Source organism: Chelonoidis abingdonii, chromosome 9 (genome assembly GCF_003597395.2).
Source record: "Chelonoidis abingdonii isolate Lonesome George chromosome 9, CheloAbing_2.0, whole genome shotgun sequence".
In the NCBI taxonomy this organism is placed as follows: domain Eukaryota; kingdom Metazoa; phylum Chordata; order Testudines; family Testudinidae; genus Chelonoidis; species Chelonoidis abingdonii.
The window spans coordinates 83,685,484-83,708,275 of record NC_133777.1 but is presented as its reverse complement, the minus strand read 5'-3'; the positions used below and the strand labels follow the sequence as shown (position 1 = coordinate 83,708,275).

General features: G+C 48.2%; 1 protein-coding gene and 1 long non-coding RNA gene across 10 annotated transcripts in view; one reads left to right on the top strand and one right to left on the bottom strand.

The window, feature by feature from the left end:
* Positions 1-248: 248 nt before the first annotated feature.
* LOC116815737 (uncharacterized) lies at positions 249-12,140 on the bottom strand. The gene is made up of 3 exons (XR_004371556.2): positions 11,903-12,140; positions 7,621-7,862; positions 249-1,143 (listed from the first exon to the last, which is right to left on the bottom strand). It is a non-coding gene; the product is annotated as an uncharacterized LOC116815737 (long non-coding RNA).
* A 2,646-nt stretch (positions 12,141-14,786) lies between these two features.
* Positions 14,787-22,792, top strand: part of TLE3 (TLE family member 3, transcriptional corepressor) — a 48,086-nt gene continuing 40,080 nt past the window's right edge. For 4 of the 9 annotated variants that reach the window (XM_032764300.2, XM_032764298.2, XM_032764299.2 and 1 more), the window contains exons 1-4: positions 14,831-15,062; positions 15,367-15,467; positions 16,077-16,140; positions 17,290-17,334. In XM_032764300.2, coding sequence (XP_032620191.1) covers positions 15,039-15,062; positions 15,367-15,467; positions 16,077-16,140; positions 17,290-17,334 — 234 coding nt within the window. In that variant the 5' untranslated portion in view covers positions 14,831-15,038. Of the gene's footprint in view, positions 15,063-15,366; positions 15,468-16,076; positions 16,141-17,289; positions 17,335-22,792 lie in introns of all 9 variants that reach the window. The other 5 variants (XM_032764296.2, XM_032764294.2, XM_032764297.2 and 2 more) reach the window with 4 other exon arrangements.

The window sequence follows — 22,792 nt, the reverse complement described above, 5'->3', positions numbered from 1 at the left end:
CAGCCCTTCTCCCTCTGGCACTTCCCTAGGGGGTGAAGTTTTTTAAAGGAAAGGAAACCCACTGTCCCCTGAAATACTAGGAGAGAGGCGATTCTTCCTCTCTCTTTAAGAGAACTCTCTCATTCCATGGTGTCCATTTTGCATGCGCGTCCACGCTAATTCCTCCTCATCTCTCTGGATGCAGCTTTCTTCCTGAATGCAGTTTCTTGCTGTGTATAGTATACTGCCATTACTGCCATTGCCTTAAGCATGTGGGAATTTCAAATGTAGTGAATTCCACTTCTGCCAGAAACAAAGGAAATCTAGCTCTGTGTGCCATCAAAGTTAGGAGCACTGGGGTGTTTGGAGCGCCAGCTCCTGCCAATTTTCTTTTCTTCCTTTCTCTCTAGTTGTTGGGGGAGACTGCAGAAGGTTCTCTCAGTTTAAGGAGGTTAGTTTTTCAGCTCAAGGGAAGTCCAGCATCTTGAAGGATAAACATGGTTGGGCTCAGGATGGCTTTAAGCCTAGCTCCTCAGAGCCCTTTGTACCCACTGCTCTTTTGAAAGCCCACCTTAGTAGCTTGTTTTGCTTGAATTGAAGTCCAAGATACTCCTCCCTGATAAATTCTAGACCTTACCCACAAAAGTGTCCAATCTGCCAAGGAGCATGCATGCTCCTGGGTGGGGAACAGTGGCATCCTCTTTTACCCTGATGCTGCAGCCAAACTGAAAACTGCCTGCTGCCTATGGAGCACATGACTCCAAGCTCAGAGAGGCATGTAAAGCCAACAGGTGTGTACGCAACATGCTAAACAGCTGAGAAAATAAGGCTTGGGATCTGTGCCCTGAGAGTGGTGGAAAGGCCTGGGAACAGCAGCATAGTGACACTACGGAGGGCCATCTCTGTCTCCATGGATCTTTACCTTGCAGCTGAGAATAGCAGCTTACCTCATGCCCTGCGTACACATCGTGGGCCTTCCAATGGATACTTCTCCCATTAAAGCCTTGCTCTCACCAGACAACTCTCTAGGCTTACAATGCCCCCAGAGAAGATTCAAAGCCTCCACACGTCCCATCCCTAGCCAGCTGCAGGAAAGAGGTTTGCTCTTACAAAAGTTCTCAAGGGGCTGAAGTGAGTCATGTACTGACAAGATATCCCCAGACCCTGTTTAAAAACAAAACGCTAGTTTCATGCACTGTAGGAGGTGACTGCTGGATTGTTTTCAATCAACTGCATCAAAACTGTTTGTACATTTGAGAATTCTACATTGTTTTTCTAAAACAACAACTGCAACAAAAACCCAGCATGTGCAAGACATGGCATAGCAATCAGTTTCCAATGTATGTATGCAGCAGCCCCTCCCCATCCACCGGGCCATTGAAAATACTTGGGCTTTTCACCTGGTGCCTCCCATCTGCAGATCTCTAGGCACCATACAACACTAACAAAACCAGCTTCCATCCCAGCACTGTGGGAGACAGGGGGATATTGTTATCCCCCCTGGACACAATGGGCAGGTGAGACTTGTCTTTTCGGGTGTCCCAAGTTGGGACCTAAAGATAAGGGGCTGCTCTTGAAAAGATTGGGCTAAGTGACTTGTCCAGGAACAGAATCTAATCTCTTGACTCACCTGTCTGTGCTCTCAGCGTTCGGTCCTGTGCCCCTTTCTCCGATACCCATGACATTAAACAGTGGGCCTTCCACTGTGCATGACAGTGCACACTGGATATCTTTAAATATAGAGATCTGGGAACTGTTAAAAGATACAGCGAAGGACAAATGGAATTGTGCCGAGGAAGTTCAAATGAAACTTCACGGCGAGTCGAGTACCAGGAGCCAAGATTCCTGGATTTTGGCCCCATCCTCTGCCATTGACTCACATGGGGATTCTGAACAAGCTCTTTAAACCCCACCTCATTTTACGCATCTATGAAATGCCAGGTGTAATAAATACATCTCCTCCCTCACAGCCATATTGTGAGGCTGAATTGTTGGTAAGTGCTTGGAAATCCTCAGCTGAGAGGCATTACAGTACACGTGTGAGTTCAAATATCATGACTACACCTGAAGTCCAAAAAGCAACACTTCCTGGACAAAGCTTTCTCATAAATGTATTTGGTTGTTGTTGCTGCAGCGCTTAGAGTGCTGAGAAAGAGAAAATCTTGCTAGACTCCAAAAGGAGATCAGGTTCATTGGTGCTCATATCCTGCAACGCTGCATCTGGAATTTGGATGCACTAGATTTATTTTTCAGTCCCAATCGGAGACTTCAGCATTCCCTAAAAGTGAAGAGGGAAGTTGCACCGGAAAATCTCAGTAGTATGGTACGCTGTGACTCAGATGCTGTCTGAAATTGATTTACTTCTGCTAGACTCTGAATTGGGACAGATCTATATGGGACCCATGCGTTGGAGCATCATTGTCTTGTTTTCAAACTGTTGACCGTGAAATGTTAGATTTTGTTCACTCTCCTGGATCTCATTTATAGCTGCAGTGAACCTTTTGCCAAATGTTTGTGTGTGGTTCTGGAGTAACAACTGTTTGAGCTACATTCCATTAGCTCATGCACAGTGTGTAAACATGGCCAGACATTCAACCTGAGCACTTCTCTAGGGACATGACTTGGCTGCTCTTCGGACGGCCAAGAATCACCTGCAGTTTGTTTCAGAGTGAATAGCTCAGCTCAGTCTTTGCTGTATGTTGTCTAATTATAGACATTATGTTGCAAATGGCTTTTGAAGCTGTTAATGGTATTACTGGTGTTATTCTTCTAACTTACAATTATAACAGATTTGTTTGGGATGCTTTCCTGGTTTTCAGCTGTAATTGCTCTCCATGTTCCCTGATGTCTTGCAGTTCAGGGTAAGCCCTGTAGTTTTGGCAGATGATGTTCACCTCCCCTGTTGAAAATGGTTGTATAGTGTTACTTGTGAAGAATGGCTGCCATGTTCTACCCCAGAGTTGGCTGCATTCCTGCAATGGGCAAGTGCTGCAGCTATAGGCCCGGATTCAGCAAGATCCTTATGCCTGGGGCTAACTTTACTCAGGTAAATCTCACTGCATTTTAAGTGAGGCACAGGCACAAGTTCCTTGCTGAATCAGAACTGCGGTCCATAAAGCAGTATAGGATTCTTCCTGCTAAGTCAGCAATCTAAGGTGTTATTACTAAAGTGCTACATAAGAGTCGGGCATTATTAGTAGGTAGGGAAATGGGAAAATATTAGCTGGATTGTTTCTCTTTTATTATCATTAAGCTCTAAAGGGGCCTGTTCACTCTGCATAGAAAACCCCAGATTTATAGAGCAAGCTGCCTGGAGTGCTTTTGTTTTTTGAGGCTTGTTCTTAAATTTTCACAGTGCCAATAAAGCAAACACAGAAGAAAAGACTGGGCCCAGTCCTGCATGCAGGGCTTCTGCTGAGCTCCCCTGGGATTTCAGTGCATGAAGAACCTACAGGATTGTACTTTCGCTGCTGTGAGGCCTGTAAAGCTTTACCACCAAGAGCTCATAAAATTCAACTTCAAAACAAAGCAAAATAAACTTGCTTTGATTGATAGCTTTCCTAGCTCTCCTCCATTGTCCCTCATTAGTATGCTTTCCCCTGCCTTTCCAGCTCTGAAATCCTTGTTTAGATAAACTTGAAAGCTAAAGGAAATTTGGCAGGCAGGGTCTTGCCCTATGGGAAGGGCAGATAGTGTCACCTTTAATGTAAACACGCACTATTGACTGGGGCTGGGAATTACTTGTCAACGATAAAGCTACCTTATGTGGTGGCTGTGTGCACACAGTTGCATACAATGAACGGGGCTTTTATGTTTGGTGAGCTAACCTATTAAAGCAGGTCAGGAAATGAGATGGGGAACAGAACTGACTCAGTAACTTGACTCAGATTAGTGGATGTACCCGCTGGTGCATTGTTTGCAGTGTTGTTGCGGTGTTTGTCCCAGGATAGTGGAGAGACGAGGTTGGTGAGGTAATATCTTTTATTGGACCAACTTCTGTTGGTGAAAGAGAGAAGCTTTTGAGCTCAGCAGGGAAGATATTATCTCACCCATCTTGTCTGTGTGTATGTATATCTATTATAATAGATATTTATGTATTGAGACTTCTATACGGCTTTTAACAATGAGCGTAATTAACGACTGGAACAACTTACCAAGGACCGTGGTGAATTCTCCATCACTGACGATTTTTAAATTAAGATGGGATGTTTCTCTAAAAACTCTGCTCTATGAATTAGTGTGGGGCATGTCTCGGGTGACCAGATGAGAGATATGAAATATCGGGACATGGGCAGGGGAGGGGGGTCACCACTGGAGCATAGGAAAAATTGGTGGGGGCTGAGCACCCACTGGCAGCTCCCCGCCCCCCACAGCATCAGCTCACCTCCGCCTCCCCTGAGCGGGCTGCCACATCCTGCTTCTCTCCCCTCCCTCCAGCACTTGTGCCGCCATACAACTGATTCCTGCAAACCTGGGGGGGAGGTGGGAGGAGGAGGAATGCGGCATGCTTGGGGAAGAGGTGGGGCCAGGGCAGAGATTTGGGGAAGGATCCAATGGGGCAGGGAGGGGGAGGGGCCAGGGCTGAGTGGAGGGCACGAGCCCCCTGCGCCTGTGCACCGAAGTGTAAGATATCGGGACAAACTAGTAAATATCGGTACAGTCCTGATAAAATCGGGACATCTGGTCACCCTAGGTGGGTCTCTGGCCTGTGTTACGTAGGAGGTCAGACTAGATGATCACAATGGTTCCTTTTGGCCTTGGCATCTAAGGATCTATTAAACCATTTCCCAGCCTCTCTTGGCTGCATCCTAACAAGCAAATCAACTGGATCTGATGGAGCTGGGGTTTGACTCTTACCTGGCTTATTTAGGGATGACGAGAATAAACACGACTCTGAAGGTGAGTACATATAACAAAATAACAAAACTTTCAACACGGTGCTAGAGTAAGCCAGGAACTGGGCAGTACAGCCAGTGGAGTATCAGGTGTACACCAGAAGTGTAGCATCTGGGCCAGCCCCTCAGCTGGTGTAATTCAGCATGGCTCCAGCAGGGCCCGCATGGAGCTACGTTGAGGTGTACGAGCTGAGGATCTGGCCCTGAAACTTTGGGTTCTCCATTCTTTGGGGGGGGACTTTCCAAACTCTCCTTCGGAAGCCTTACAAAACTGTAGTGACCACGGCTTTCCTTCCACACCAGTGATGAATTTGAAATGTCCTGTTGCCAAGATTCAACCACCTGTGGGAACTATTTCAGCAGGGCTTTGTGAAGGATCCAGAGTTGAGTAGGTGTCTTGCCTACAAGGTGGTGGTGGTTGGTGTACCGTTGGGTGAAAGCACCAGCCGGAGCAGCTACTGCACTCCTGTCGCCACCAAATGTTTTCATGATGCAAAGGCCGTTTGCCAATGGGAAAAACTGCTCATGCTCTCTATCTCAAAGGGTTATTTTGTCACAAGAACAGCGCACCGAGTCTTGCCTTGACCCTTATTCAGTCTGCCCAGTGGCCCCTGCAAAAATCCTAAATACAAATCTGCACATTGTTGCTTCAGAGAACTGAAGTAATAGGAGAGGATGCGGGTGCACAGCAGCTGTGGATGGCTCTGAGTCTCAGCCCACTTGTTTGAGAGTAATCAAAGGCTTAGTCTACATTACAGACTTATGTGGGTGTATAACTACCCCGCAGTTATACCGACCAAACTCATGGTGTAGACAGCTTCTCCCGTCCACATAGTTCCTGCCTCTCAGGGAGGTGGAGTTCCTATGCTGATGGGGAAGCTCTCCTGTTGGAGCAGGTAGCGTCTTCACTAAGCGCTACAGCGGTGTTGTATGTGTAGACAAGACTTGTGCAGGGCAAAGGATCCCTGGAGAGCAGGGGAGGGGCCAATATGGGGCATAAATAACAGTTCTTACCCATTGTCTGCACCCAGCTCCTTCCCCCACGTGCCTGGAAGAGTCAGGTAGAACATAGCTTGCTTTTCTGGTTTAACATTAAGCCATTGTATGACTGGAACATGCTGGCTTTTCCTTGATTGAAGTGACTCACTCCTGAAGGTTGCATGAGTGCAGGCAATTGGTTAGGTGCTTTTCTTCTGCAGTTACTCCTGTGATCCTGGCCCTCACATTCAGACCATCATTTTTTCTGTCTTTGTTCCTTCCTGAGTGCTGTAAAGCTCTCTCTGGTGCACCGGTTGTAGGTACAGGCTAGATGGGAACTGAGCAAACACCCCTCCCGCCCCAGCTTTCACAATGTGCTTCAATCCGAATTTGGAACACGGTTGAGTGTCAAGCACCAGACCAGCAATTATGCAAAATCACAGGCAGACCATCACATGCCCTCTCCTTGTATGGACACAGTTCTCCAGAGACTAAAAAACACGGGGTGACCCCACCTTCCCGCCCCCCCCCCCCGTATCTCCATCTCCCGACACCGACATCGGTGGTGTGTGGAGGTTGTAACTGTCATGCCGTTGTTTTCCAAGCGCTGTGCCTTTCCATTATTACTACAGCATCTTTCTGGCTGCCATTTTGTGACCGATCTGGCGCATGCTTTGCCGTCCCATGGAGACTTCACGTTTGCTCTTCATTGTGCGTCTGCAGTTTATTTAATCCAAAATAAGCCATTTGGGCTGGTTCTTCTCTGTCTATGGAAAAGTGTAACAACATCCCCTTGACCAGGTGGGAGTCAAACTCTGAGTCTTGGCATGCCATGGGCTTCAGCTATTTAAAGGCTGAATTTTATTTCAGACATGTAGACCCTGTGCCACATCCTACCTGTTCACCCTCTCTACTGAGATTAACATCCAGCTGGAACAGAATCTTCACCTACTTATGTGCCCGGCAAGCCTTGCTCTTTCGTAAGCACTCCCCTTGGATACCCTTTGAACCTCTCTTTGCACTCTGCCTTGGCCTTCAGATGCCATTCTTACCTTTGTCAGTTCCCTGAGTATCTTCAGAACCTCATCCTGGCCGACATCTGCTACCTCTTGCTTGACTCAACCAAAGGAAAACCTCTCAGAATCCTCCAGTAACAGTGCGCTCTGCAGAGAGCTAGTTAGGGTTATTTTATTTCTGGTTTTGTTTTTTCCTTCAGTGTCAGGAGTGTTTACACACTGTCACAAAAGGGTGGGGGGGGGGCTTTCAGATGCCTTACTCTTCTCCGGGTTCAGCACTGTTTGTGTAGACTTAAGAACAGAAGATGCAACTTCCCATGCTCCAGTCACGCTTGTTCACATTATGTGGGCTGATCACGTTTGTTTCATATTGCAACCCTCAGAGCTTGACTTTGCAATAACCCAGGAGCTTTCAGGCTTAAGGGAAACAGTATGTTACTACTAATATGAACTGGAAGGAGTCTCATAGCCCAGAAGAAACTAGAAACAAGTTGACAGTACAATACACATTATCATCCTCTTATTTTCTGAGTGTAGGGTTCCCTCCCAGAATCCATGTCACAGGAGAGAACGTTGAGGCGCCTTTAGGCAGAAAAAGTGAAAGTTAAAACTGTTATTTTTATTGTTATTGTTTTGAAAGCTGCCATCTAACACACACAACACATTCAGTTAAAAATGTGAGATTTTCTTTTCATGCTAACTTTCTGTCTGGTCACATGAAAACACTACGTAGAAAAAGAAAAATAACTTACCGGGAAAAAGGTAGGGGGAAAGCCCGATGTATAATGAGGATGTGAAAGCATCCATTTAAATAGACTTTTAAATCCATGTGATCCAGAACACTTCCTTCCCTCTCCAATGGCTTTTTTTGAACCAGGTAAATTTTAATAACCTACAATCAAAAATCTGCTATTTCAGTATGGCACCGGTGTGCTAAGTATCAATTAGCAACGGACATTCTTGGTCACTTTACCGCATCTCAACAGGACTGGAGCTAAGATGAAATGAGAAAGTGATGAAAATTGTAATAATTTTAGGGAAATCATTAAATAAAAATCAGAATTGCTATGTAAATACCATGGAATGGTTTGTGTAATGTGTTGAGCCAGCGATAACTTTCAGTGCAAAAACATCTTGTTTCTCACCCTAAAAAGGTGGGGGAGGGAGAATGCTTTTCCTTTTCCTAAAAAGACTAGCTCTTCAATCAGTTATGCCTCCCGATATCCTTAGGAGCTGGGAAATAACATCCTTGTTTTACAGATTGGTTTACTGAAGCACAGAGAGATTAAGGCCAAAACTTTCAATCCTGAGTTCCTAAAATCATCCATCTAAATCCACATTTAGGCCCCAATCCCATAAGACAACCCAGGCAAGTGGACCTTACAGCTACACTGAGCCCTACGAAAGTCAACGGGTCCACTGTGCAAGATCAGGGCCTTATGCACCTATATGAAAGTGACCTGATGTCCCAGTACTATATATGATCTGATGCTAGGACAGGGAGACAGGAAAAGTTACTTAGCGTGTTACCTCTTTGGGGGCAGAGCCTATCCTTTGGTTCTGTGCTCGCAGAGCACCCTGCACAATGGCGTCCTGGTCCAGGAGACAGTAATACAAATTATAAAATTATTGCACTTTAGGCCCTGATCCTGCAAGCCCCTATCTGCTCCCACGGTTCCACTGCTACACGCATAACTGTTTGTGGGATCCAGGCCTTCCTTTAGTAAGCTAGTTCTTCCTACTTCAAACAGCCTTAGCTTCTGGATGTTTGATTCTCAGCGAAGAGCCTGATCTTACTCCCACCCGTGTCAATACCAAAAATCAAACTCTCTTCAGTCAGAGCAGAATCAGGCTCTGTGAAAGCACAATCATTTTCTCTATTTCACCTATTTTCAGCAAGATAGAGGATGCTCCCAACTCCAGCCAAAGTCAGTGGGAAGCGTGGCTGTTCAGCAGGCTCTCACTGACTCTGCTGGGCCAAGCCCAGAGGACTGAAACACACTGGCTAATCAGTCCCACTGAGTTCAGCAAAACAAAGGGACCTTTCCGGAGTAGCTGCACATACAGCACTACCGTGAGCCTGCCTGCTGTAAGATCAATTAACCTTTCCTATTAGTGAAAAATTAACAAACGTGCAAACCCAAAGCAAGCACTGAGGACAAAGGGCAATTATTTGGGGATTTATCATAAATCATTACTTCCTTTGCCAGGCAGCAGGGAACCTTCTCCAGCTTTCTGAAGCAAGCTGTTCTTGGTCAGCATCTTTTGCAGAAGGCTGGGGAATGTTGAATGTGGCTAAGGGTAGTTTTTCCTCAGGGCCGATCTGAACACTTCAGGATAGCCCCCAGTACTCCTGCATTGCCAACGACAAAATATGTCACTGCTGGGGATGGGTTTCAACTCTTGCCATCTTTGCTTGGTAATATTCCCACCTAGCATTGATCAGACACTATTCTAATACCGTACGATTGTTGATTAGGGTTGTGGTAGCCGTGTTGGTCCCAGGATATTAGAATGACAAGGTGGGTGAGGAACTATCTTTTATTGGGACCAACTTCTGGTGGTGAGAGAGACAAGCTTTTGAGCTTCCACAGAGTCCCTGTCACCAACCAAAGTTGCTCCAATAAAAGACAGTTCCTCACCCACCTTGATTCACTAATATCTTGAGGTAGTATTGACCGCCTGCTTTGGTTTATGAGTGTGGAGTAACGTAAGTGGAAGCACTGGCAAACCTGGTTTACTACTGTCTTAGGGCCCAAGCCTGGAAGCAGTTACTATACATATACTTGCTTCAAAGAGACAAGAAGCGGGAGTAAGCAAATGCATTGGAGTAACTCCTTGGTAGGATCAGGCCCTTGGGTATCATTCCAGTGCAGTAATGTTCTCTCCTTGGTACAAATGTAATGAATCCAAGCCCAGGATTTGTATCAAGTTTCTTGCCTAAATAGGTGCCACAAACTGCTATAGATGCAAAATTAACGTACTGGAAAGGTGAGTACCAACCGCACTAGTCACTGGGCCGAGGTTCATATTTTTTTTAATTTTATAACAATTTACATAACGTGTTTTATCTGAAAGGATCTGCCTGCATCTGTCAAACTACAGGATTGGAGCATATGGGCACAGTCCTCCAAACACCAATACAGCTTTGCCTGGATGAGTAGTCCCTTCATGATCTCCTGATGTGCACAATGTTTACAGCACTAGACCATGCATGATGGAGCTGATTGTTCAGAGGTGCTGAGCACCTATTGACTTCAATTGGAATGTCGTCTGGTTCTGACAATAAGGCCGATAAGCACGAGCGAAATGCAGTCCCAGTTCGGATGCGGAGTAGTGCACAGCACACAAACTGCAGAGTGCACAATGCCAGACTTAGCAGAGGCATAAACAATCCCTGCAATAATGATCTCAATACATAATTCACGATGCCTGGCCCTTCCATAGCAATTTCCTGATGAGGATCTCAAAGTGCTTGTCTCGCTATCTGTTAGCGAGGGCAAATCGCCTTATTTTGGGATGGAGAAACTGAGGCACAAAGAGTTTGAGGCCAGTATTTTCAAACCTAAAGTGAGGTACCTCAATAAAAGGAAAGTGCACTGATTTTCAGAGTTCCTGTGCAATGCTGGCAAAGTAGGTTCCATGCTCCTCTCTGCTGGCTCCTCCCCTAAAGGGTAACACCCTACTACTGCTACCAGCCAATGAAGTTGCTCCTTTTAAGCTCAAGGTGGTATGTGCTTGTGATGCTGACACCAGTCCCCAATACAAATCTTTCCAGCCAAACCCACCCAGGATGCCAGGGCAGTCAGAGCTCCTGACTTCCTTGTCCTGGGCTTGGCTGCAGATAGGGTGACCAGACAGCAAGTGTGAAAAATCAGGATGGGAGTGGGGGGGGGGGGTAATAGGCACCTATATAAGACAAAGCCCCAAATATCAGGCCTGTCCCTAGAAAACAGGGACATCTGGTCACCCTAGGTGCAAATCCTGAGCTTGAGAGAAGTTAGAGCGACAACCTCGAGAGGAGGCGGCGGGAGATAAAGCACAGGCGGCAGGTGGCTGCCTTGCAAGGCTGCTGCTGCTCCAGCTCCCGGGCTCGGGACTCCAGCCCGGACTTTCCTTCCCGCTTCGGTGACTGGGTTGATGATTTTGTGTGTGCCAGGAACTCCGCTCCCACGTGGGGCGGACTCCAAGGTGCTCCATGGAGCGGCCAATGGAAAGTCCGCGCTCCAGTAGCAAATGACCCTGACAAGTCTCGTAACATAAACAGTGGCGAGGCAGCCAATGAGAGGGGCAGGCCGAGAGGTTTGGACTTTGGGAACCCATTGTCCGGTCGATGCATGTTCCCCGCCGTGTGCGGGGCCTGCCCCAGCCGGGCTGTGTTTGCAGCCAGGGCTCTGCTCCTGCTCTGGGTCTGACCCCCACGCTGAAGGGCTGCAGTCCGGCGGCGGGGAGGAAGGGGGCTCCCCTGGTCACTGGGGTTCACGGTTCTCCTACAGCCTAGGAAGGACGAGCCCGCTTCCGCCGTGCAAACGCCAGGGCCCCAGCTCCTGCGGTGCTAGCCCCGAAGTGCACCTTGGCGGCGAAAAACCTGCACCCGGGGGCTGGTCTTCTCCTCCCTCCTTTCTGGGGCTGGGAAATAGCAACCAGGTCCGCTCGGACTCTGTAACCACAGGCCAACAACCCCCTCCCCCAGCGTCGGGCTCTCTCCCTCCCCCCCCTTTCAACCAGATCCCTAAATAGGGTGACCAGATGTCCCAATTTTATAAGGACAGTCCTGATTTTGGGGTCTTTTTCCTATATAGGCTCCTATTATCCCCCCGCCCCACTCGCTGTCCGGTCACCCTAGCCCTACACCCCCCCAGATGTTGCAGGGGAGACGTGTTTGGGGGGGCGGGGGGCTGTTTCATGGATGTGCGGGACTTTTCTTTTTGTGCTTTCCCCTTTTATTATTTAAATTGATGTTTCATTACTAGGGAGAAAAATAAAATATTCCTTTGATACACAAAATCAAATTGATATTTAGCCTCTGCTTACTTTTTTATGCATGGCTCCTTTTCCCCGCATGGTAGTGACAGATTGTTTGAGCTGGAAGGAAAAGCCATTCAAAGCTAATTAAGCAGCCATTCCAAGCAGTATTTGCAAGCGGGAGGCTGAGAAGCGGCAGCGTTTGTCAGCGCTGGGCACCCGCGTGGCTTTGACTGACAAGGCCGGCGCTGGAGTGGCAGTCCGGGGAGCCTCCGCCAATGGACAAAAGGCAGCCTGCTCTGCCCCTCGCCGATTGGTCGGATGGATCTTTTTGATGGAAGGTTGCTTTTTGAAGAAAGGGGGTGGTGGCACGGTGCGGGCCCCACGTGGGGCGAAGGCAGGGCGGGTTGTGCCTGTGACGTGGGGCGCGAGGAGCCATTTTGTGCTAATAGCTGCTGTCCTGGTGGGGAGCTGAGGGTGCATCTACGGAGCCCCGAGCCCGGCCCTGGGTGCAGGGGCGGGCTGAGCAATGGGGACTAGCCGTGCAGGCCGGGGGCTGCTCTGAGCCCTGCCTGGCTTGCACCCTTTCCTCTCCAGAGCAGGTGCAGGATTCCCCCCCGGCTCATTCTCGCGTGGGCAGGACCTCGCCCCGCGTGTTTCTCTGCTGGGCTGCGGGGCCTTAGCCGAACGCCCTGTTCCGCGCGTGGAAAGGGCCGGGCCGGGGTGCTGCTGGTGGAGCTTGCCCCGGCTGTGGGGTGATCCCTAGCAAGAATAGCGGGGGGGGTTGGCCCGCAGCCGGCCCCACGGGGGGGGGGGCGGTATTCCTCGGGGGAGCCAGGGCCCAGCACCCCGGGCAGGATGGGCTGGGAAACTGACCAGAGCCCCGAGGGCTGTGTTCATGGATTCCCACCTCTGGGCCTTGCGGCGGGGAGAGCTGGGCGCAGCCAGTAACAAGCGCTCCCGGGGGCTGGCCAGACCCGCAAATGCCTCCTCGCCTGTTTTCAGGCGTGTTCCCATCAGCCAAGCGGACTTTATTGACGTTGTCCCTGTAGCCTTTGGGGGACGCCGGAACAATCTCCGGGGGGGAGGCAATCCCCGCTTTGCATTGGTAGGCGCTCTGTTTTGCTAACCTAATAGGCCTTGGAAGGGAGAGATGCTAGAAAGCAGAGTTTGCAAACACCGAGCGTTTAAAGGCTGCTGCAGATAAAACCTTTGCAGTGGACTCTTTGCTGCTGGTCTCTTGTTTGATTTAAAGGCTCAGTCCCCCCCCCCCCCCCCCAGCAGTTACAATAAACACAGCTTTGTATGGCCTGTAAACCCAGTGATGTTCAAATCAGTTCGGGCCGGTGCGTAACTTTAATGACATTACCCGTGTTCTTCATTAAAGGGGCTCAGACTTGAAAGGAGCCACGGGGAGGAATACGAGGGGAAACAGGTAGTGAGAGCTGTAGCAAGGGCCGTTCCCCTTTGGATGAGCACCAGGCAGACTTTCTCAGCCTCCTCCCGGAGTAGGGCACATCAAAGGAGATGTTTGCTTCTCTTGTTCTTTAGGGTGGAGGAAGGAAGGAAAGCCAGTCTGTGATTCCCCAGCAGCCTTTCGAGGCGCTGGTGGTGAGGAGGAATGGCCTTTCCCCTTCTTCTTATTCTTGTCCCGATTATTTTATCAGTATTAAATCTTAAGACGTGAAAACGTGAAAGTGACCGAGCGCTTCTGTTTGCTTTATAGTATCTAATTAGCCTCCGTAGACAGGAGTTTAGCAGGCCATGGGGAAGGTTCTCGTTCACAAGCGGGATCAGACACCGAGAACTCATAAGCTAGAGCTGTGGAGTTGGGGAGTTCCCCCCTCCCCGATCATTAACTAATGGGAGTAGCAAACCCCTTGCAAAGCAAAATCCATCCCCGGGCTGCTGCTTTGCAGGTGAGGAGTTTGTGCTGGAGGCAGATCGGCTGCCAAGAGCGATGGTTTGCGTTCCCGGGGCTGGATACAGGATTTGCTCGGTGGACAGGGGGCGGCTTTCTAGATGCAGAGCGAATTGCCCAGACCAGATAAGCAAAAGGCTCTTGCCCCCGACCCTTGCTCGTTATTCGGGTCCGAGTTGTTGCCCCAGTTCTGAGCTCCAGGGCCCCGGGTGCAGGCGCGGGGTGGCGCCCCCTAGCGAGCCCCGCGCCCGGCCCGCCACAGCCCCCAGGAGCGGGCGGCGCGGGCAGTGCCAGGGCGCCTTGCCGACACAAGATGGCATTTGTGACGTTCCCGCTGCCGGCGCCCATTCGCCGGCCGAGCCGCCCCACCCCACGTGGGCTCCCGCGCTGCCATTGGTCCGGCCCGGGGACCGCTGGGCTCGTTTTTGTTACCCTTCCTCGCGCCGTGGAGCGCTCTCGCGCGCGGCCTCGGCCCCTCGTGCTCTGCTGCGGAGGCTGTGGGGCGGCCCAGCCGGGGGTCCGGGGCGCGCGAGCGAGCGAGCCAGCGAGCCAGCGGGGGATCCAGTAGCAGCCGCCGCCGTCTCCTCCGGAGCATGTGTTCGCGGCGCTCCGGCTCCCGGCGGCCGGGGGTCCCCGCGGCGTGAACCGCCGCCGGCCGCCCGCGGTCGGAGCCGGCGAGGATCCTCCTGGGAAGCGGAGCCGCGCCAGCAGCAGCAGCAGCAGCCAGCAGCAGCCGCCGGCTGCGGAGTTATGGGCGGCGAGGCGCTGAGCTGACGCCCGGGAGGGAGTCGCAGCAGAGCCGAGCGGCTGGCGGAGCGCCCGCCCGCGCGCGGAGCCCGGGAAGTGGCCTGGCTTGGCCCCCCCTCGCCCAGCGGGATTGGGGGTTTTCTCGGCGGCGAGCAGCGGGGCCGGATCGTGCGGAGCGCGCCGGAGAGCGGCGGTGCCTGGGGCGCCCCTCCGCGGTCGGGGGCCGGAGCCCGCAGACCCCCGTGGGAAGCAGGGAGGGGCCGGCGAGCAGGATGCCCAGGAGCGGCCGCTGCCCCGCGCCCCCCGCCATGTGCGTCGTTCGCCCGAGGGGAGCCCGGCTCCTGCGCCCGGGACCCGCCAGCCTGCCCGCCTGCTAGGCGCCCCGAGCCCGCCCCGCCCGGGACTTCGCTGCTTCCTTTGTTCCAGTTTTGGTCCCTCCGGGGCAGCTTGGCGGCCGAGCCGCGGCCCGGGCTCGCCGGAGAGCAGACGGCGCTTGGGGCCGCTGGGGGGTGACGTGGTGGCCGGTGAACTCCTGCGATGTACCCCCAAGGCAGGCACCCGGTGAGTCCTCGCTGCCCCCGGGCGTTTCCCTCCCCCACGCGCGAGCTTCGCGGGGGGTCAGGCTGGCCGTGCGGCGCCGTGGTGCTTGTGAGCCCGGAGCGAGCCCCCGGCTCCGCGTCTCCAGACAGACGAGCCTGGGGAAGGCAGGAGCTCTCCCGCCCCGACCCCTCTGCCATCCAGGCAGGGGGGATCTCAGAGCCCTGTTGGAGCCTGTTTGTTTGGGGGAGGGGTGTTGGGCAGGGACTGGGGGGCCAGGCATCTTCTCCCCGTCTGTAAACGGCTTGTTCTCTCCTGTTCCCCATAGGCGCCCCACCAGCCTGGCCAGCCGGGCTTCAAATTCACGGTGGCTGAATCCTGCGATAGGATTAAGGATGAATTCCAGTTTTTGCAAGCCCAGTATCACAGGTAACTCTCCCTTGTCTGCCTGTCTCCCTCCCCTGCTTAACAAAGGTTAAATGTTTAATGACAGATTTTAAGTGCACACTAGAGCATGTATTAAAATGTCTTTAGAAGAACAATTTATGACTCTGTGTTGACTAGCATCAATCGCCAGCCCAGGCTCCTTTTGTTCCTCCCTGTTTGTCATTTCGGAACTGCCCCAGTTTTTAACCCTCTGCCTCCTGGGCTCATCGGAAAAGCTCTAGTAACCCCTCCAAATCCCTGCTGGCTGGAACCTTTTATTTGTCACTAGGGGTTCCCCCCTTGGTCCATTCCAAGAACGCCCCCCCCCCCAAATTATTACTCCTTTGTTCCGCTGAAATTTCCCATCTTACTAGCTTGCAAGACTTCTGCTAGCCTGCCATTGATTGAGCAGAATCCTGGGAGTATTAAGGGGTAAATTTCTGGAGCTATTAAAAAAACAAACAAAAACCTAGGGATCTCGAGTGGCATGTTTCTAAGAAGTATTACTCAAGATGGTGTCTCTTCTCTTCGGCCCCCCCCCCCCCCCGCTTGACTTTTCACTTCATCACTGCGGGATCTTAAATATATATTTATTCTGTTTTATCCTCTTAGTCTTAAAGTGGAGTATGATAAGCTTGCCAACGAAAAGACAGAAATGCAGCGCCATTATGTTATGGTAAGAGACTTTAATCAGATTTTGCATCAGGCTGCACATGGCATTCGCTGATAACGGAGCAGTTAAATGGGCCAGGCGGGAATGGTGCGAGACCCTTACAATGAATATTGCCCATTCAGAACAAGTTGTCTTCCTTCTGTGGCTTGTTTGGGGCTGGATGGTTCCTATCTCTAAACATTACACTGTCCCTTCATTGTTATCTGGCTGACTGGTTGTGAACCATCCTCTAAGGAAAGAAACAAGAGTTTTGGTGACCAGTCTTCCTGCCCTGTTTTGACAGGCGCTGATTATCTTGTGGCCTCCCCTTAGATTTACCAAATATCTGACTTGTGCCTGAGGACAGCAGGCTTAAAAAGATTGGAAACCTAATACAAGTCTCCTGTTAACTCTCTCCCTTGACACCCCCAAAGAGGACTTTGAAGAATTTAGAGGCAGGAGTTCTGCTGACTCTGTATCACAAGAGTCCATGTTTGTATCGTTGCCTAGTTAAAACTTCAGCCCCTTATAAGAACGTATTTTGCAACTTGCTGAACCTGGAGTGTTTGGACTAACTTCTGATGTTAGGAGACGGGGTCAGACTGCTCCTTGTTTTGCCTGAGGCCAGAGAAGGCCTGTTAGCACATCATCATCTCTCAGTTGCTTTGAGGAAAGTGGATTCTTTTGTTGCTGCAGAAATCTTTTCGCTCTAGTTGCATTACAGGGGCAATAAGTGAGGTGATTCTTTTGATTTGTATTTCTAATCAATTTAGCGTGACCAGCCTTCGTTTTCGAAGCATGCGGAAAGAATGCTGGCCCGTTCCCTGACTCCAAAAGACACAGTGCAGAAAGAACTTTTAAAGGAAAAAGCATAAGATCATTTCCAAACTGCAGTGTATTAACTTTTCTATTCAAACTTGCGCATGCTGGTCACATACAGCTCTGGGGAAAGGGTAGACTGTTGTTCTGTTTCTTCTAACTAGCTTATGGAGAGAAGAACGAAAGAAAGTATCCTCTTAAGTGTGTGTCTGTTAAACCCTACGTGCATGTGGCTATTACTTATGATTTAAAATGTCCTTGTGTAATATGCTTCAAGTACAGTTCTGCCCAGGAGGTTTTTCTGATAATGGTCTTATGCAAAATCAATGACAATTTTTTTTCTTCTTTTTTCAGTACTACGAAATGTCATATGGTTTGAATATTGAAATGCACAAACAGGTGAGTGATTCTCTTCCATATCCTGTCTCCCTTCCCTGAACCACGAAAATGAAGTCCTGGTTTTGAGAAATAAAAGCTAGCTGCTCGGTTGGTGTTACACCCCATGACCATGAGTATATATGAAATTGAGTTGATGGAAGTCCAACATTTTTTGCATATGTTAGGGAACAGTTCAGATTTTTTTTAATTGTTTACCTGGAGAGATGAAAGTAAGGCTGAGAACTTCTCGTATGAGATGCGTACCTGGATTAGTACATCTTGTGTATATGATTAAACATGGAAAAACAGAGCTAATTAATACCGATTTGATTGTTGGTACAACTCCGCATTCTTTAAGGTCATACTTCTAATTAATACAGTACTGGATGGATGACTTCAGAACAAATCGTCTTGTAGGATTCTAGCAGCCACTGCAGTGTGGCTCAACGCTATGTTTTACATCCTACATCTGGAAGGTGAAGAAATGTTTGCAACTTTTGTCTGCTCTAATGTATAATTTGCCTAAAGGGAAAACATGAAGGACGGTTGCAGAATGTGATGTGCTGCCTTGATAAGATTAAAGATAAAGAGCCTGAAGGCTGGGCACAGGATGGTAAAACTTAAAGGAATGAAGTTATTATTGAGATTAGACCTGATTATTTGTGGTGGTGGTGCTGCTGCTGCTTATTGGTTTTAAAAGTAGTTCTAAGAACTTAAGATAGAGATAAAGTGACATCTTTGCAATTCATGAATCAAACCAGTTTAACCCAGTGTTTTTGGTAATAGCGATGTAAATGATATTGACACTCTCCTAAATAGCAAGGTACTGCTAGTGGACTAGATTCAATCCATGTTGTTTAAATACACAGTGGTACATGCCTTATTATTTCTATCTTTTCTCCTCTTCAATTCATACAGTCTTGCTAGGTATATATAATTATTTAAATAGTGACAAAAATAATTAACATTGTGTTTAGTCTTGCAAGGTTTCTTCTTCCCATGCTGACTATCCTTACTTTTTCTTTTTGTTGCTTCCCCTCTGACAGGATCATTGCCTCGGATTACAGACCTATTTTGATAGTTTATATGCATTCATCTGTGAGAAAGTTGTAGATTAGCTAGCATAGTTAAGTGTCCTCTTGTTTGAATAGTGACCTGTGTGGGGGGAAATGCAAAGACCTGTGAGACTGTTCAGATTGACTTCGTGGTTGAGTGCTTTGGGAGAACCTATAGCATTTTCTGACTTGATAAAGCCAAAGAGACCTGTAAGGAAAGCACATTGATCTCTTTGGGTGATAGGTGCCTTTTGGTGCAGTTATATCCCATTGCTAATGGGAGCTGTATGCATCTGTCAAGAGGACAATAGCCCCTGAACATTTTTATGAGAATACATTTAGGGACATAGAACAAAACAAAATGTGCTGCTTTTATTACAGGATATGTTTTACCTCTACAACTTACGCTAGAATTCTTTTTCCTCTTTTTGGAAATCTGTGACGTATGCAGTGACAAAATGAAATGCACCTTCTTGAGCAGCATTTAGTGAGGCAAACTCTGAGGTGTTCATCCTGGCTATTCTCTTTAAAATGCTGAATGGCAGAGCTGAAGGTTGGCATTGATGTATGTTACTAGACTACTGTTTTCTGCAGCATTGTGAGCTGTGTTAGTTTGGTTTTTTTTGTGAGTGTAAAAGACCGTCTTCCCTTTGGTGGAATTTTGCATAGTGGTGCTATTAAAGTGTAACAATGTTAGTTATGTACAAGTGTTTACATCTTGGGGCACTATTCAAAAACATCAAACCCTAACAGGGAAGCCTGGGTGGATCTGGTGTTCCCTGTCTTGCATTCCACCATCTTAAAGGACTAAATAAGAATATTCTTCAAATGGTTCCTAAGTAGAACCTTTCCTGGCTGTTTTCATCATCACTGGTGGCTGCATGTGCAGTACCTTATATTAGAATTGGGGAGGCTCTCTGAGGTGAAGCTGTTTTTTGTTGGTTGATCACCAATGGTGTGCTTGATGCTGCAGAAAATCAGAGCCACCAGCCCTGCCTTAGCAGCTGAAATGAATGTATAGTCTGTTTTCTGAATCTCACAATTGGGTGAAATGAGCAAAGAAGACAAGGGGGAGGGAGGGCGTGAGAACTCAGGAGAGAAGAGCAAGTATAATCTAAAAGGGTTTGTCACTCTTCCTAACTGCAAGGGCTTTACAAAATAAATCCTACCACTAATTGCAGTGTGGGTCCTGGGTGCATCTGGCTGAGGGTGGCTAGTCCTGAACAAACAAGTTTATCAGCTGACCTGTTTAGCGGTTGACTTGTGTTTATCTGCACACAATCAAGTAGACTGGAGTGCTTGAATTATTCATGCAGTGTCCTGCCCTCCAGACTTGACTGCTTGTGATTACATCTGCCTGAGACAAACGCTGATGGATACTTCATCTTTAAGCAAAAGGGGATTGCCTGTCTGTAGGCTTATATAACAGATTATCTCTTCTACATTGAATATTAAAAGTGTGTGTGTGTGTGTGTTTTTCTCTTTATCAAATCACAAAGAGAGGTAAGAATAAAGGTGATTTCATGAATGTCTCCATAGGCTATATGCAAGGAATTATGTATGAAGTGACAACTCACTCTATTGCATATGATTCAGGGAATTACGCCTAGTGTCTACCACAAAAGATTGTGGTAAAATGCTATGTTACGCAAATTCAATCTTCTTAAATACAAGTTTTACCTGCATAGGATTTAAATATATATTTGCTGCCTAGTCAGTTTTTGAGGCTTTTTTTTCTTTCCAGCATCGATTTTCAATTGCATCCATTTTATTGGTCCTATTTTGCTTTTTATCATATAGAAAGATTTGAATGAAATCTAAGTGAATAATCCAGAAAAGCATCTAATCATGTGTTGGGAGACAAAACACCGGGTGGTAAATATGGCTAGTTTCTAGGTTTGATGGCTAGGAGCTCAGCACATAAGCATTTCTTGTTTTTAGAGTTAAACTAAGACTTTGGCTTGGAATGCATTTAAACCATATTGACACTTTCATGAGAGACTCCTGCTTCTTCTGGAATATTCCAAGAACAGAGTATACTTTTATCATTCTGGTTAGCAAGGGGTGCCAGATAAAACTCCTTAAACACTTGAGAAGCCAAGTAACTGCTTTCTGATACTTTCTTACATCTTAAGGTAGAAACAAATAGTTTCCAGCTCTTTTAACCCTTAGTGATAGCTGGCTCATGAATTCCCACCTTTAAGTCTTGTTGTTTTCTGTATTAATGTCAGGAATCCTGGCAGCAGATCAAAAGATACCTGTTCTGAACTTTCTTTCCTAAAGTAGCCTTGTTTGCCTTCTGCTGTTGCGGGTTGTGGCTCGCCCCTCCACACCCCCGCCCTGAATTTAATTCTCATCAGTGAAGCTCTCCACTTTGCTAATAATGATAGCAGCCGCAAATAGCTTTCAACATGCCATTGACAGCCTGTTTGGAGAGAGCACTTGAAATAGTGCTAGACAGCTGAAAGTACCCATAATTGTGTACCAGAGTGAGAACCACACTGCTCAAGGACCTTATTTTCATGTGCTTAAAGAGACAATATCCTGGTTTCAACAAATGCCTCTAGTGCTTCAGGGGCAGTATTTATTCACCCCTCCCTTTTTGATTAAGGTTTCATGGGGTGGGAGGGCACAGATAGCAACAAAAATCCCTGATTACTGATGAGCAAATGGTATAAAATCAAACCAATCTGAATTGTATGCTATGGGTAATTGAGAATGTTTAAGAAAGATAGACCTTTCCTTTCAACAAAGGTGAAAACTTGGCTTCACTTACACCAAAGAACTGCCAAGTTTAGATGGGAGTTTGAAAGATACTGTTTTTTCCTGTGGACACCTTTTTGTCTCCTTTTTTTGTTAGTCGCTGAATAGCATTGGGGTCATGTTACAGCGTGGCCAGCAGAGCATATCGCAAGAGGCTACCCTAGTAATCCGTGGAGTTTACAGTGTTTAAACACCAGATTGAAATCTGCTATGGAAAAAGCGAATATTTTGGCAAAATTGTGACTGGTAAAAGAAAATGGACTGAATTCTGCCCTCGGTTGTACATATGACCTCCCCCCACTGCCCCCATTGAATTCAGTGAGGGACCTTTGGTGTATAAGGGTATGGATACACTTGAAATTTCAAAGCGCCGCCGCAGCAGCGCTTTGAAGTGTGAGTGTGGTCAGAGCGGCAGCGCTGGGAGAGAGCTGTCCCAGCGCTGCGCGTACTCCACATCCTCTACGGGTGTAGCTTGCAGCGCTGGGAGCCGCGCTCCCAGCGCTGCGGCACTGTTTACATTGAGGCTTTACAGCGCTGTATCTTGCAGCGCTCAGGGGGATGTTTTTTTCACACCCCTGAGCGCGAAACTTGCAGCGCTGTAAAGCGCCAGTGTAGCCATGGCCTAAGATAAGAATTTGGTTTTTATTCCTTTGCCAAACTTGAGCCAAAAGAGCTTATTTTTGGCAGACCTATTTGAACCTCCTCACAGTGATTTAGACTTAAAGTGCCTCCTATCAATGTACAGGGGGTGCTGCACACTCAGATATATGGAGTAATGCATTCAGGCACTTGCTAGGGTGGAGTGTTCTGAATGTACTTGAACACAGGTTTGAAAAATGGCTACTGGGTATGCATGTTAAAAAGTTATGAAAAGCAGTTAAGTATCAAAATTCCATGCAGTGTGCTCCTCCCCAGGGCAACTCCGTTGACAGCAGCAGACATACCCATCCCAAGGATGAATTTGATCCAGTATTTATAGTATCCTAAATCCTATCCCTTTCCAGTCAGTTTTTGCCATGAGATGCAACATGCTGTTGTATGTGTTCTGGAGGAGAGTACGCTGTGATGTTGGAACAGTCCAGCTTGGGTGCCTTCACTGGCTGCGTGTTGCTAACCTGCTATATTCTTACAGAAAATTCTGAGTCTAATTGACTTGGTGCTATGACTGTTTACATGCCAGTTGGCAAGCCACTTGCACTGCAGTTGTTTGGGTTGTAGCCGTGGTTGGCTTTAAAGGTGTATCGTAGGGGTGCTCCAATGTTCTGTGTACTGACGCCGGCTGTGCGCCAAGATTTCAAGTGGGTATTTGTGGATGGTCAAGCCGGTGAAAGGTTAGACTGTTAGAAATGCAGCTTCACTGGCGCTGATGCTTGCACAGACATTGCAGTACTCCACAGCCCATGACATCGTTTGTCCTCAGTCAGTTTTGGCTTCTGAGTTTTTTAGTTTGCGTCTTAAGTCAGTTTATGGGAGACTGTCAGTGTTTCGAATCCAGTTCTATGTATTTCATATGATAAAAGGTGATTCATGTTTTTTAAACTTCACTCGGTCTTGTCCATTTCTGAAGATGGAGCAGTAGATGGATGTGTCTGAAACCAAGAGCAATGGCTACTGTGCAGGGTTAAAGTCCCTTAATGCAGTAGCAGCATTAGACCCTGCTC